Source organism: Liolophura sinensis, chromosome 6, assembly GCF_032854445.1.
Source record: "Liolophura sinensis isolate JHLJ2023 chromosome 6, CUHK_Ljap_v2, whole genome shotgun sequence".
Taxonomy (NCBI): Eukaryota; Metazoa; Mollusca; class Polyplacophora; order Chitonida; family Chitonidae; genus Liolophura; species Liolophura sinensis.
The window spans coordinates 61,421,745-61,438,144 of record NC_088300.1 but is presented as its reverse complement, the minus strand read 5'-3'; the positions used below and the strand labels follow the sequence as shown (position 1 = coordinate 61,438,144).

The 16,400-nt window shown below is 39.5% G+C and overlaps 1 protein-coding gene across 1 annotated transcript in view; it reads left to right on the top strand.

Annotated features, from left to right (window-relative positions):
• The window catches only part of LOC135468005 (Fanconi anemia group I protein-like), a 40,653-nt gene that overhangs the window by 18,618 nt on the left and 5,635 nt on the right, over window positions 1-16,400 (top strand). Inside the window, exons 16-29 of the mRNA XM_064746000.1 lie at window positions 1,324-1,446; window positions 2,098-2,166; window positions 2,571-2,672; window positions 5,028-5,201; window positions 5,856-5,977; window positions 9,123-9,302; window positions 9,771-9,950; window positions 10,617-10,771; window positions 11,381-11,451; window positions 12,393-12,561; window positions 12,727-12,854; window positions 13,362-13,521; window positions 14,978-15,162; window positions 15,652-15,768. Of these exons, the coding sequence (XP_064602070.1) occupies window positions 1,324-1,446; window positions 2,098-2,166; window positions 2,571-2,672; window positions 5,028-5,201; window positions 5,856-5,977; window positions 9,123-9,302; window positions 9,771-9,950; window positions 10,617-10,771; window positions 11,381-11,451; window positions 12,393-12,561; window positions 12,727-12,854; window positions 13,362-13,521; window positions 14,978-15,162; window positions 15,652-15,768 (1,935 nt within the window). The remainder of the gene's footprint in view (window positions 1-1,323; window positions 1,447-2,097; window positions 2,167-2,570; window positions 2,673-5,027; window positions 5,202-5,855; window positions 5,978-9,122; window positions 9,303-9,770; window positions 9,951-10,616; window positions 10,772-11,380; window positions 11,452-12,392; window positions 12,562-12,726; window positions 12,855-13,361; window positions 13,522-14,977; window positions 15,163-15,651; window positions 15,769-16,400) is intronic.

Sequence of the window (16,400 nt, the reverse complement as noted above, 5' to 3'; positions counted from 1 at the left end):
CCAAGACTGGGTCTTCCTTTAGTCAGGTATGTACTTGATGCTATTACAAACATGTCTGTGTGTTAAGAGGTCTTCCCTCCAGTCATCTCTCCAGCAGCCAAGATTGGGTCTTCCTTTAGTCAGGTATGTACCTGATGCTAATAAAACATGTCTGTGTGTTGGGAGATCTTCCCTCCAGTCAGGTCTCCAGCAGCCAAGACTGGGTCTTCCTTTAGTCAGGTATGTACCTGATGCTAATAAAACATTTCCGTGTGTTGGGAGATCTTCCCTCCAATCAGCTCTCTAGCAGCCAAGACTGTGTCCTCCTTTAGTCAGGTATGTACTTGATGCTGTTATAAACATGTCTGTGTGTTAAGAGGTCTTCCCTCCAGTCAGCTCTCCAGCAGCCAAGATTGGGTCTTCCTTTAGTCAGGTATGTACCTGATGCTAATAAAACATTTCTGTGTGTTGGGAGATCTTCCCTCCAGTCAGGTCTCCAGCAGCCAAGACTGGGTCTTCCTTTAGTCAGGTATGTACCTGATGCTAATAAAACATTTCCGTGTGTTGGGAGATCTTCCCTCCAGTCAGGTCTCCAGCAGCCAAGACTGGGTCTTCCTTTAGTCAGGTATGTACCTGATGCTAATAAAACATTTCCGTGTGTTGGGAGATCTTCCCTCCTGTCAGGTCTCCAGCAGCCAAGACTGGGCCTTCCACTAGCCTGGTATATACCTGATGCTATTAAACATTTCCGTGTGTTGAGAGGTTCTCCCTCTAGTCAGCTCTCTAGCAGTCAAGACTCTGAGTCTTCCACTAGCCTGGTATATACCTGATGCTATTAAAATATTTCCATGTCTTCGGAGGTCTTCCCTCCAGTCAGCTCTCCAGAGCCAAGACTTTCTCTAGGCAGGTAACAAAGTTTACTGAAGCTATCAAAGGTAGTTCTGTTACTGGTAACATGAAGTAGGAAATATTTTGTTAGAGTTTTGGCAGATAACGAGTTCATAGCATTGAATCTAACGAATGCCACCCCCAAAAAAAGAAAATTCAAATACTGATTTCAAGAAAATGCTTTGAAAGAGATGCAGTGTTCAGCTGTTTTGGCATGATAGAATACATTACATTTTGACAGGCTGGTATTAAAAAAGAAAATTTACTTCGACTTTTTGGGATTATATCTCAATGATGCCGAAAGTTACAGGCAAAAGTATATTAAATTCCAGAAGTTACATATTTTTATCGGATTACCCGACATTTTACAGGATAGGCAAGAAACTCTAATGTGCTTTACAACAAATATAGCACGGCACAAAGGGTATTAGGTTTTATATTTGTTGTTGGGCACAGGTGATGGTTGATGTTCACTCACACCGCAGTTCAGCCGGGAATGAGGCCTTGTGCCTGGAGATTCTGGGCAATCTCAGGCGGTGTTTTACACAGCAAGCGGACGTCAGACCCTTACTCTATCAGGTTAGTTGGCAGACAGTTGACAATAAGACAAGTAATGATGTATTAGTTAAAGATTAATAGCAGTCAGAGATTAACAAATATCTAATCGTTGACAGTGATCAGGACTTCACAGTCAAATTAGTTGTGGAGAGACATTTACATAGGCTCCACCTGTTTTTTCAGTCCAGGTCATTTGTTTGAATAAAATATTGTTTAAAAAAGAAAAAGAAAAAAATGTATTTAGCTGTTCATTTTTTTTCTTAACTTCAAACTCCAGAATTTTGACCAGTATGATGGTGGTCAGTTTTGAGAGTTAAAGAAACCAGAGTCCTTGGCATAAACCACTAACTTTGGAAAGGTACTGACAAACTTTCCCTCACTGGAAATTTAAGATTAACAGCTAGAATAAATTCATATGTACAAGCCTGCAAGTCATGTGGGCACAAGGGATTAAAGTTAAATTCTATCATAAACAGCCCTACAATTGACTTTTACAGACTGTAAACAACTATGTTGCCTTGGTTTAGGACTGTGATCATAGGCCAAATTCAATTTATGCATATTGAAAAGTGGTGTACTGCCCAATCATTACAAGTATCATGGATATGAGCTGAGTTCCAAAGTGCTGAACTTTGTGTGCATCTTTTATGTGTTGTCTTTGTCTTTTGACAGGGCCTTTATGGAGTGTTATGCAGGAATACACAATTGCATGAGACAATACTGGACATGTTGTTGGGACAGGTGAGCACAGCTTAATTAAATACCCAGTGGACCAATCTCACAACTCTCTTTGCTGAATATTTATTTATGTATTTCATCTACGATTTTTGACATTTGTGATTTTCTCTTACGTAATGGAAATTAGGGTTTAAATAATAGTGATGGAACTGAAATGAACTTTCCATTTTTCGTTTCCTATGATGTCCTCTTTAAGAACACATTCACTCATAAATTGTATATTTTTTTCTTGCTTGAAATCAGTAGGGCAATGTAGCATAATTATTTATTCTAATATTTTGCAAAATCCAAGTAAGGCCTCCATAATGAATTCTGATGATAGCCCTGTTTTCATTTTCAATTGGTGTTGTTTTTCATAAGAAACAGTGCCAGGCTAATAAGATCTGCTCTGTTTCCTCTATTCCCAGTTGATGAAATACTACGATGAGGATTCCGAGATCCTACCTCCTGTTAAACTTGCACCCTGTGTAGCTGCCCAGCCTGACCAGGTGTACCTGTCTGAACCTCTTGTAAGTCCCTGTATAAACTGTGCTGTCAGATCGTGTTTAACTGTCTGATCAGGTGTAGCTGTCTGAACCTCTTGTAAGTCCCTGTATAAACTGTGCTGTCAGATCATGTGTAACTGTCTGATCAGGTGTACCTGTCTGAACCTCTTGTAAGTCCCTGTATAAACTGTGCTGTCAGATCATGTGTAACTGTCTGATCAGGTGTACCTGTCTGAACCTCTTGTAAGTCCCTGTATAAACAGTGCTGTCAGATCATGTGTAACTGTCTGATCAGGTGTAGCTGTCTGAACCTCTTGTAAGTCCCTGTATAAACTGTGCTGTCAGATCATGTGTAACTGTCTGATCAGGTGTAGCTGTCTGAACCTCTTGTAAGTCCCTGCATAAACTGTTTTGTCAGATCATGTGTAACTGTGTGATCAGGTGTAGCTGTCTGAACCTCTTGTAAGTCCCTGTATAAACTGTGCTGTCAGATCATGTGTAACTGTTTGATCAGGTGTAGCTGTCTGAACCTCTTGTAAGTCCCTGTATAAACTGTGCTGTCAGATCATGTGTAACTGTCTGATCAGGTGTAGCTGTCTGAACCTCTTGTAAGTCCCTGTATAAACTGTGCTGTCAGATCATGTGTAACTGTCTGATCAGGTGTAGCTGTCTGAACCTCTTGTAAGTCCCTGTATAAACTGTGCTGTCAGATCATGTGTAACTGTCTGATCAGGTGTAGCTGTCTGAACCTCTTGTAAATCCCTGTATAAACTGTGCTGTCAGATCATGTGTAACTGTCTGATCAGGTGTAGCTGTCTGAACCTCTTGTAAGTCCCTGTATAAACTGTTTTGTTAGATCATGTGTAACTGTCTGATCATGTGTACCTATCTGAACCTCTTGTGAGTCCCTGTATAAACAGTGCTGTCAGATCATGTGTAACTGTTTGATCAGGTATACCTGTCTGAACCTCTTGTAAGTCCCTGTATAAACTGTGCTGTCAGATCACGTGTAACTGTCTGATCAGGTGTAGCTGTCTGAACCTCTTGTAAATCCCTGTATAAACTGTGCTGTCAGATCATGTGTAACTGTCTGATCAGGTGTAGCTGTCTGAACCTCTTGTAAGTCCCTGTATAAACTGTGTTGTTAGATCATGTGTAACTGTCTGATCATGTGTACCTATCTGAACCTCTTGTGAGTCCCTGTATAAACAGTGCTGTCAGATCATGTGTAACTGTTTGATCAGGTATACCTGTCTGAACCTCTCGTAAGTCCCTGTATAAACTGTGCTGTCAGATCATGTGTAACTGTCTGATCAGGTGTAGCTGTCTAAACCTCTTGTAAGTCCCTGTATAAGCTGTGCTGTCTGATCAGGTGCACCTGTCTTAACTGTGTGTAAGTTCTGGTATAAACTGATCAGGTGTAACTGTCTGAAGCCAATGTAAGTCCTGGTATAAATGGTATGTATACCTTGGTATAAACTGTGCTGTCTAATCAGGTGTACCTGTCTGAACCCAGTGTTTGTCCTGGTATAAACTGTGCTGTCTGATTAGATGCACCTGTCTGGACCAAGTGTTTGCCCTGGTATAAATAATCTGCAATCTGATCCAATGTACCTATCTGGACCCCGTGTGTCTTGGTATAAACTGTGCTGTCTGATCAGGTGTAGCTGTCTGGACCCCATGTTTGTCATGGTATAAACTGTGCTGTCTGATCAGGTGTAGCTGTCTGGACCCCGTGTTTGTCATGGTATAAAGTGTGCTGTCTGATCAGGTGTAGCTGTCTGGACCCCATGTTTGTCTTGGTATAAAGTGTGCTGTCTGATCAGGTGTACCTGCCTGAACCCTGTGTTTGTCCTGGTATAAACTGTGCTGTCTGATCAGATGCACCTGTCTGGACCCCATGTTAGTCCCTAACGATTTTGTCCCTACAATATTTATCAAACAGAAAGCCATTCTCAAGTATATGTAAAGCTGACCTAAGAAAAATCATGCAAGCTATATCAACTGCAGTCAGCACTGGTATGGTGCATGGCGTCACAATTATGTGCCATGGAATGCAGCATCAGAAATAAAAATGTCGTCAATCTGTGCAGTAATTTAGCTTATATTATTTAACCACCCCCCACCCCCAATGTGATTTTTTACTTGTGAGTATGGCGTAAAACTCCAATCAAATAAAATAATAAATATTTACTCTTGTGGACATGGCCAGCTCTGACAAGATCAGCAAAGGGCAGTCGAGGAAATCATGGATGACGTAGAGGCAAAGTGTCTGTAACATCACTGTTTAATAGACGATACAGAGTACGATATTAATTAATGGCCATAAATAATGAATGCAGTTCCTTTAGTGTAATTTATGCTTATGCTTTGTTACAGGCTCATCTGATTGGCTGTGTTTCCCTGTGCTTACTAAAATGTTCAACGATTGGTCCAGATGCCTCGGGTGACCATGATGATGATGCATCCAGTCAGAGCCAGGAGGAGTTAGAAAACATCATGACTTCACTCACTGACAGGATGATTAAGAGTGAACTGGATGATTTTGAGCTGGTTTGTACCGTTTTACATTTGTTTCATTCAGTCGGTTTCACTTAAATATAATGACCTCTAAACCCTTTACAGCTGTAAATTCAGTTTCCCTGTATCTTTACATAACATGGGTTGACTAGAGATACCGTGTGTAATGGGGAGGCAGTATAATTTTTAATCCCATGGGATAGAGCTAATGTGAAGCAGGACCTTGAACCATTGGTACCGTACATCAAAAACGGGCTGTAGCACAATGTCTGCAATGTTACAGCCTTTCAATTTCGATTGTGACGTCATTATGATGAGCTGGGAAAGGAATATTTGACGTCAATAAAATGACGGCAAGGTTCTGCTGCTGGGCATTTGTTAGGTTCCCATTGAGATATATTTCTGGATTTAGAAGATTGCAATAGTTTTTATGTTCTGAACAATTTTGATTGTGTCATAAAACATAAATATTACATATAACATGGTCCATTGTAAGTGGGTGGGGGTTCAATTCCAGGTCTGGTTGTGCTTAATTATGGGGATACATGTATATAAAAAAAAAAAAAAGCCCATGAGGACTGTTGTGATTGAAATGGTATCAGTTTGCTGTGACAGCTTGTGGTTCAATTTCATTGCCTTCGATCTCAGCAGTGATGCTTTTGTCAACACAAGTAGTTATGTTTACAGGACAAATCAGCTGACTTTAGTGTGTCAAACAGCATTGGGAAGAAGAACAGCATGTTTGCCGTTCTGGTCATGGGTATCTATGAGACTTTAATGGAGTATAACTTCATGAAGGGACGATATAGGTGAGCCAGTACACTGTTATATATATGTACATGTCAGTCCATATTTGCGTGCTCCTCACTCTCTCAATACTTTGTACAAGAATCTTTGACTACTAAGAGCATTTATAAATGACTAATTTTGTAGCCCTACATGTACATGTATGTATATGTGACTCAGTAATTGTTTTGTTAAAAGATCAAGGGCTGTGAAATGGGTCTGTTGCTCTTCTTCTGTGTTTATTTTTCTTGTAGCTAATGACCAGTTGCTTTCTAGTACAATTCATTGGTCTTCTCCACCCACAAAGGCTAGCTATCAGTTATTCTGTCTGTAATTCGAGGACCCGTCCCCACCTCATTATAGCATGACTTTAAAGAGAATGCATTGCAGCAGCACATCATATTATGGTATGCTGTAAGATTGTAGACATTTTCCTGAAATGTTTTTTACAACTAAGTCAGTACCATTCTATTTGTTCGGTTAGTTTGAGCTTGAAAATTTTCATTATTTGTACCACTGCCGTATGTGGCAACAAATCAAGGCAACTTAGTAATACAATACATTTTTTGGTCCTTACACCATATAGTTGTATTTCAACAGTACGAATATGACAAGGACACAGAAAATACATGTACAATCTGTCAACCTTTTTTTTCAATTTTTTTAGGATTCTATCCAAATGTTCATCACATTTAGCAAACATAATTAACCGCTCATTCCACAATTAAACAAATAACTTGTTTAACTGTAAAATTAAGTTTAATTTAACTTCAGTGAACCATGAAAAACTTTGTATAATAAGTTTGTTGGCATTCATGCAATTAGGAAGATCAGCAGTAGCAGTAACTTTTCCAAGAGAGGGATTACTGGGTAAGCCTACCGCAGTACACATTTTTGGAAAATACTCAACACTTCCCTTTTTTAAGTCCCAAGCAATACATGTGGAAAGTGTGAAGTGGATTGAGTGAAGGGGGTTGAGAAAATCGAATTACAACTTGCCATAACATTCTAGAATAAATTAATTATTTCAGCTCTTCCTCACAAGGAATGAATCTGAATGACACTCATAGGCCTACATTAATTCATTACATCACATCCTGTAGGCCCACTGGTGTTTATTCCAGTAACTCACTGACAAATTTACCTTTTCATTTTGTTTTGATAGCAATAATTGTAGTGTGTTATTTCATTCTATGGTAACTTGCCTAATGCGGCTTGTAATTTTTTTTTTTTACGTGTCGAAACATTTCTGTATAGGCCTACAGGAACAACCGCCGTTTTGGGTTCAAAACATGATACGCTTGTTATGCTAAATCCAAATGTAGGCCTACATTAGACGATAAAAATTTATTATTTGTGCTTTATATATTGGCAGTATATAGTATAAATCTAAAGCGTTTCTGAACGCTAGCTGCTCTCATGATCGTTGTATTTCATTGCATTAGCTTCTGTCCTCAGAAATCATCGATACATGTACACGCTGGAAGCTGGACTCTCTATGACACTATAAAGCATTAGCTTCTCTCCTCAGAAATCATCGATACATGTACACGCTGGAAGCTGGACTCTCTGTGACACTATAAAGCATTAGCTTCTCTCCTCAGAAATCATCGATACATGTACACGCTGGAAGCTGGACTCTCTATGACACAATAAAGCATTAGCTTCTCTCCTCAGAAATCATCGATACATGTACACGCTGGAAGCTGGACTCTCTATGACACTATAAAGCATTAGCTTCTCTCCTCAGAAATCATCGATACATGTACACGCTGGAAGCTGGACTCTCTATGACACTATAAAGCATTAGATTCTCTCCTCAGAAATCATCAATACATTACACGCTGGAAGCTGGACTCTCTATGACACTATAAACATAGCAAAAATAACTCACGATCAGTGTAGAATTATAACTACATTGGGAGCGATATTAGGATGAATTAATGTAGTACAGTAGCAGAACTTGCTGTACAGTAACCCAAATGACCATTTTTTTTTAGCTCTTGCTACGTCTTCTTCACGGCAAACAATAGAGAATGTCACAAATACAGATTTCACATTAGCCATTCTCCTCGATTGCAGATAGTGGTACATGAGCCTTTGCTGTAACCTTCAGTTTCTGAAAGCTAACACGTCGTGGAGAGCATCACACACGTAAACTACTCTCCATTTTGACAGGACTGTTTGCTTTAAATCTCTCATGTACACTATAGCTTTCAGGAATTTAAGTGCAGACATAAATTGTCATGCATATTCAGTATGCTCTGTTTTAATTTTGGAAGCATATCATGTAATTTTGTAGCCCATCTACACCTGCATGCCCCATATCTGTAACACTAGGGTCAAGGTCAAATGGCATACCTGTCTGATAACTTCCACATTCTTTATTTTCACCATTTTGGTGACTAACAAAGCGCTCGATGCCATAAGGTAGGACTAAATATTATTAGGAGCTGTTAAATACATGAACGTAGGCTACCTTACATGGTGTAAATCTTTTTGATACATACGCTATCATACACAGGCAATCAAGGTACCGACTGGTATGTGACATTTACCGTCACGATCCTCAAAATAGTACAAGCGCATTCGATAAACTTTCGTGACACAAAACTAAACGAATAATAAATGAAAGCACGACTTCAAACATTCTTTTATTCAATGCATAATCGTAACATATAAATCGGAACAAAACAATGAAGAAAACATCACGAAGGGAAGCTAATATTTTACCATAATACACAGTCTATTTTGTTAAGCACACCGACACGTCATACTTCCGGGTAAAATTACTTCTGGCAATTTCTTCACATTTTTTCATGCCTCTATAATGGGCCTCTGGCAATTCTCACCAACAAACCCACAACAAATATATAACCAAATTCATACTACTTTGTACTGGTGACAAAATAGGAACAAAACTAGAAATGGCCTCAAGTATAGATATTAATGGTTAAAATATTAAAATGTTTTTGTTCATTTTTTTTTTTTTTGGTGAGGAGGGTTGCATTTCCTAACAGTCATAATTTGATGAATACATTTTGTTAGAATTATTTGTTTTTTTATTGTTGTTAATAATAACAGTTTTTTGTTTTTCTTAACACTTGGCTCATTATGCCAAGTCAACAAGTTGTCAGTACAAAAATAACTATTCCAATACTGTTTCAGCCGTGAGAGCTGTGAGACGGTTCTGAGTTTGTTTGAAAACTACGATAAGCTGAATATCATCTTAAAGGAGAAGGCCTCGGCAGCAGGGAGTAAGAAAGGGGGTGGGGGCGGAGCAAATAAACCCCCACAGAACCTCATTACTCTAAACTGCTTACAGACTCTGCTGAAGTCTTTGTACAGGTAAAATGTCATTTAAATTCATTAATTTTTGTAATCTTGAGTTACACATTTACCAATAATACCTATTTATATGTATGTGCTATGCTTCAATCCTTGATACAGTTCATGCTTGCTTCCGCTCCGGCAGTACGTGGGACGGCCTGCCAGCAATCTACGGATTGTAATGGGTTTCTTCTGCGCTCTGCCTGGTTTCCGGTTTCAAATAAATAAATAAATGTTTATATGTATATGCTATGCTTCAACCCTTGGCACATGTACATGTAGGTTGATCTTAATGCTTTTCTCAGTTTTTCTGACTTCAGTTTTTGTATATTTTGCTGTTATGACATTGCTTTAAAAAAACTTTTTATGCATGAAGGAAAAGACTTTCTCTCGCCTTGGTCTTAGGCCAGGCTGAATAGTAGCAAATCCCGGACCTGTTTATAATTCTGACATTCACACCTGTTTGTGCTGACCTCTGACCTCCAGTGACCAGATACCAGATCACCAGGCTGGGGTTCGGGTTCTCCAAGAGCATACAGATTTCTGTCAGTATGTGATGACCTCCATTCTCCACATGTTGCAGCAGATACAACACACAGGCTCTACCAAGGGATTGGAGGACACAGATAAGAACAAACAGTTTACCTCTGTTTGTCATATTGGCAGGTAATAACCCCCATTATATGCTGTATATACTCTAACTGCCAGCAAACCTGCGGATAATAATGGGTATCATATAGGCTTATGCCAGGTTTCCTCCCACCATAATGCTGGCTGCATTATGTCAGATAAGTGAAATATGCTTGAGTATGGTTTAAAACACTAATCAAATGAATAAATTAAATAAATACAACATGAATGCATAAGCAAGTGTAAGTTGTTTCTGTTTCAGAAAGGTTTTCTCTGCAAGTAATTTAGAATTATGATTAAGATCAAGTATATAATGCTTATTGTGTGGATGTTTACATTTATGATTCTTCAGCAAAATTGCTGGTAAAAATGCAGTCTAAGCAGACTGGTATTTTCAACCAGAGGGGATTGATCAAATTAATTAGTGTGAGAGTGATGTTGTTGTCCATGGCGTGGGAATAACTTGATGATAAAGTGTGCAATTGTCAATCGTGAGGCTCATAACTTGTGAGATCACAACTATTGTTCCAACAATACGACAAGCAAACATGTGAGTCACACATCCATTTAAGTTCACCAGAGGTTGGTCAGTTACACCAAGCATTCCATTTTTCTTTACCCTTAAAAATGAAAATATCATAATTTTTTAACACTGCATAATACATATCTTCTGGTTATTTAACAGACTTTCATCCATTTCAGAGATTTGCTCAAATATTATCTAGAGCACCACAAAGCCAAGAAGAAGGAACGTGGTACAGGAATGGTTGCGGCCAGTCTAGAGGGCATAGGGCTTGTGTTACAGATCATCAGTACTCAGTACAGCAGTAAACTCAGCCAGGCTCTTCAGATCATTGGTAGGTTTTCATGGACAAATACAAGGCTCATTTCATACCACTTATTACATGGAAATGGTTTCATGAAGTTGAGCAAAACCTAAATAAATACTATTTTTTATATGTACCGTACATGTAGTTTACATTGTATTTTGGTACCTAGAATTCAGCAAAAAGGTAAAATTTTTAAAACTTTTGTTTTAAATGTTCATGATTATAAATGAGACAAGTGATACAGGAATTTATCAAGTAGACACATCTGTGCAGTTCAGGGGTCTATTTGTAGAAACTGTTCTGAAGCTTACAGATCTGGAAGCATATCTGAGTGTGATATGAGATTGTAACATTTCAGATGGTGCTGTGTGTTTGAATTACAGCTGTAGCCCATGGCCATGGAAGTCGTGAGTTCAGATTCATCCATTGTCAATTCTGCTTGGGCCCTGTGTTTGCCAAGTTCCTGCGTCGCAAGATGTGTTGGTTTTCTCCATGCTCTGCACACACAATAGTTTCCTTAGCCCATAATCCTGACTGACTGTACATCAATGATTAGAAATGTTACATGTCACACTGGAGTGTGACATGTAAAGCATCTGTCACACGATTTATGAACTATGTCTTTTGTGTTTGTAGACTCCTCCACATCAGATACACTAAACAAAGAGTTAGAAGATCAGGTGTCCAGTCTGATTAAATGTTTGCAGGTGAGATTGTTGTCAAGGTAACAAGGGGAGAGACATTGAGCGCTGTCAACTCATTTCTGTTCTGTGAGTTTAACATATTGATATGGAGGACCATTAGAAGTTACCTAGGTTAGGTGGTTGATACACAAATGCAAAAGAAAAGTCTTAAATTGAAATAGAAAAGAGAAGTAACACACTATTGCCCACAAAAAAAGATCATGAAGCTTTTTGTTTATGAGTAAGCCAGTAAATTTTATGAAAAGCAAATAAATGAGGCAACGGTTAAACTCCCAGGACATTAGCAAGTCATATGTAACATAATATATCATCAGGGATTCAATATTGTATAGTACAAAGCTTCAGTGGATCAAAAACATTTACCATAAAACATCTCTAAATCTGTACGTCACAGCATGGCCATGAAGTGATAGTTATAGCAGAGAAAAAATGTGCGTTAGTACAGCTCAAACACTGGTGATTCAGCACACACAGCTGCTTGAATGAAAAGTTACAGTTCAAAACATTGATTAATGCAATTCAACACCTTGGTGAATCAGTAGTTACAGCTCAAACATTCAGTGAATCAGTAGTTACTGTAATTCTTTTCTGATGTTTACAAGGTGGTTATTCAATCATATTCTGAACACATTGTAGACTATTAAAATTATATTTTTTGTGAATCTCTGAATTTGGCCAATCTAACCAGTGTAATTTTGTATCCGAATTCAATCAAATTTAAAATGTGCATAAATTGCATTGAAAGTTGCTCTTTATTATGCAAATAGATTTAGGAATTAGGGCATATCTTAAAACATCAGAAAATCAGCAGTTGTAATTCAAACATTAAACATCAGTGAACAAATTGTTTCAGTGGAAATGTGGATGAATTGAAAACAAATGAAATTGCTGCTTTTCAGGACAATAGATTTGTGACAAAAGACTTGTGCATTTTGTTTTTTCAGGGAGTTGTGATGACCTTTCTCACCTCAAGTACAGGTGATAGTCTCCTCAAAGATGTGTCCTCCCTCTTGTCTGTCATTGGCTGTCTGTATAAGATGCTGCCCCCTGGTGGAGACCAGTACAAGCAGGTGTATGACTGGGTTCACAGGCTGTGCGTGGATCAGGAGATAGGTGAGTCCTGACACTTGGCACCTGAACACATTTGAATATTTTTCCTCATTGATGAATATGCAAGTACATATTTTTTCAGGGATATTCATATGCTTTAGCTTTAAGGGCTGTTTTATTGGAGGAATTATCAACCCTATCTAATTTACTTTTTTGGTTCTGTTTTAGATAACTTGTCTGCGTGTAAGCTGCTGTTTACTCACCTTCTAGCCTTGAGTAAACAGGTCAAGAGCTGTCTGCCCCTGATGAGGGATCTGGCTCAAGATATTCACACACATTTAGGAGATATTGACCCGGTAGGTTTACCATGGTATTAAAGAAATTCTGGTCTGTAGAATCAGTCACTAGTCCATATCTGATGGCATGTCTGGCACAACTTTGAACTGCATGCTTGTACATAACATTGCTGGGCCTGCTTGAAGTCCTGTACTTAATTAATGAATGGCTAGCTTGCGAGCCACGTTTAAGGGGCTTGCCTTTCAATCGCTAGAACACACAAGTGCAGGTTCAAACCCGGCCTTGGACAGGGAATGTATATACTCCCTTGCTCTCACTGTTGTGTGTGTATACATGTATGTCACATGTAGGAAAGTTCATCCGTAACTTGCCAATGAGTGATGAATTGCCTTGGATTCCTCCACCCATGGCGGCCATTGTATGAGTGAAAAAATGAGTATGGTGTTAACCAGCAATCAAATAAGTAGATAAATAAATACTAGCTGGCTGTCATCATTGGACTGAGATAATCTAGAGGAAGGGATGAAAAGCCAATGGAAGGAATGCATGGTTTTGTGGTTTAACAGGAGGTGGATGTAGAGGATCGGACACACTTCTCCCTGGTCACTCCACGATCTGCTGCACCCACCCTTGTCCTCTTACTGCTACAGCAGGTGGAGGAGGAGCTGGACCACACAGAGTGGGTGATAGGACGCATCAGAGCGGACTACAGGTCCTCTCCAGCAGGTAAGTCTATAATCATCAGTTACAGTTTACGTCAGGGCAGACTACAGGTCTACTACAGCAGGTAAGTCTGTAATCATCAGTTACAGTTTACTTCAGGGCGGACTACAGGTCCACTCCAGCAGGTAATGCTGTCGTCATCAGTCCTAGTTTAGTACCACAGGCTGTATCCAGCAAGTAATTCTGTAGTCATCAGTAACACTCCCCATCAGGACTGAGCACAGGTCCTCCCCATCAGGTAAGCATGTAGTCATCAGTTACAGTTCACATCAAGGCTGAGTGGAGGTCCTCTCCAGTAGGTAATTCTGTAGTCATCAGTAACACTTCACATCAGGGCTGGCTACAGGTCCTCCCTATCAGGTAAGCGTGTAGTCATCAGTTTCAGTTCCCATCAGGACGGACTACAGGTCTTCCCCATCAGGTAAGCATATAGTCATCAGTTACAGTTACCGTCAGGACTGACTACAGGTCCTCCCCCTCAGGTAAGCATGTAGTCATTAGTTACAGTTACCGTCAGGCCTGAGTAGAGGTCTTCTCCAGCAGGTACTTCTGTAGTCATCAGTAACATTTCACACCAGGGCTGACTACAGGTCTTCCCAATCAGGTATGTCAGTAGACATCACTAACAGTTTATATCAGGGCAAACTACAGGTCCTCCCCAGGAGATAATATTGTAGTCATCAGTGACACTTCACACCAGGACTGACTGACTACAGGTCCTCCCCATCAGGTATGTCTGTAGACATCAGTATCAGTGTATATCGGGGCAGACTACAGGTCCTCTCCAGTAGGCAATTCTGTAGTTATCAGTAAAAGTTCACCTAAGGGATGACTACAGGTTCTCTCCATCAGGTAAATCTGAAGTCATCAGTAACAATTTACATCACGGCTGACTTCAGATAACTCTTTCTCATTCATCAGTAACGTAGTCCACGTTAAAGATGACAAGTCAGCCACACCAGCAGTCATCAAAAACATTGTCTGTCCTGGAGATGACCACAAGTCAGCCACACTAGCTGACAATTCCGTACAGTCGTCAGAAACATAGTCTGCCTAAGAGATGATCACAAGTCAGCCACAACCGTAGAGAATTCCATACAGTTATCAAAAACATAGTCTGCCTTAGAGATGACCAAAAGTCAGCCACACCAGCAGACAATTCTATACAGTCGTCAAAAACATAGTCTGCCTTAGAGATGACCACAAGTCAGCCACAACTGCAGACAATTCCATACAGTCATTAAAAACATAGCCTGCCTTAGAGATGACCACAAGTCAGCAACACCAGCAGACAATTCCATACAGTCGTCAAAAACAAAAAGAGATAACAAGTTTTATAGCCACACCAGGAGACAACTCCATACAGTCATCGAAAACATAGTCTGCCTTAGAGATGACAACAAGTTTTATAGCCACACCAGCAAGTACAATGTTAGACATACATACTTTTGTATTTCAGGAGATGAGTTGCCAGGCCCAACCCAGACAGAACACCACGAGAAGTCTGTTTGTACCAGGCTCGGGAGCCTGTTGACAGTGTTCCATGAGCTCATCCAGTCAGCCATCCCCATGGGGCTCTGTGTGGATAACACCCTCAAGCAGGTCACCAGGCTGTACAATGCCATGTCAGCCTTCACCAAGTTTGTAAGTCAGCTTCATACTGACTCACCTTACATTCTCACTGGTTTACTGGTTATTGAGTCTTCAGACATTTTGAGAAATTGTGTTTTATAGGAAATAAAGTTTAATGAGATGCTTTGAAGACTTTAATGAGAAGTCTTTATGGCATGTGATATGATATTCATTATTTGCTAAAAAGCCATATAAAAAACATGGTGAATCTGAATGCACTGTTAAAGCAGACCACAAGTGCACAAGAAGAGAGTCCAAGTCAGGTCCAATCTGCTTGACAGTCTCTGTTCTGCCTTGTTTGTTGTTCAGCATAGGAGGATACACCAAGTGTCACTACTCTGGCAGTAAAACAGGGGCGATTCTGGTGTCTTTCATTTGTGGCAGGAGCATATCCTGTCCTAATTTGTTGTTTTTTTTAATGTTCAAGATTTAAAGAAAAGAAAAATCTGCTCCTTAGAGATATTTCTGATATATCTTTGTCTGCGTGTTGTTTTTATGCAGTATGCCATGCTGTACACCAGGAAAGCTGGTCACATGACGGGAAAGTTTGAGAAATTGGTGAAGTTATCAGGGACCCATCTGACACAGCAGGTGTATGCTTATATAACACACATACAGGTGAGTGCCTATATAACACACACACAAGAGAGTGCTTATATAACACACAAAGGTGAGTGCTTATATAACACATGCAGGTGAGAGCTTATATGACATACATATAGGTGAGTGCTTGTATAACACACATACAATTAAGTGCTTGTATAACATACATGTGAGTTGCTTATATAACACACATACAGATGAGAGCTAATATAACACACCTACAGGTGTATGCTTATATAACACGTACAGGTGTATGTTTATATAATACACATGCAGGTGCGTGCTTTTATAACACACATGCAGGTGAAGGCTTGAATAGCACACATTCAGGTGGGTTTATATTGCAAACCTACAGGGTGCTTATGTAATACACCTACAGGTGAGTGCTTATATAACACATATGGGTGAGACCTTGTATAACACACATACAGATGAGTGCTTATATAACTCACATACAGGTGAGTGCTTATATAACACACATATAGGTGAGAGCTTATATAACACATGCACAGGTGAGTGGGTGAGATACTCTGTAACTGATGTCAACTGTCTTAAAGATGACTTTATACACAAACAGCAATCACTGTACAATTTGTTTTGGTCTCATGCGTGACAATTTAGCAGGACATTTCCAAAAAGCAGCATAA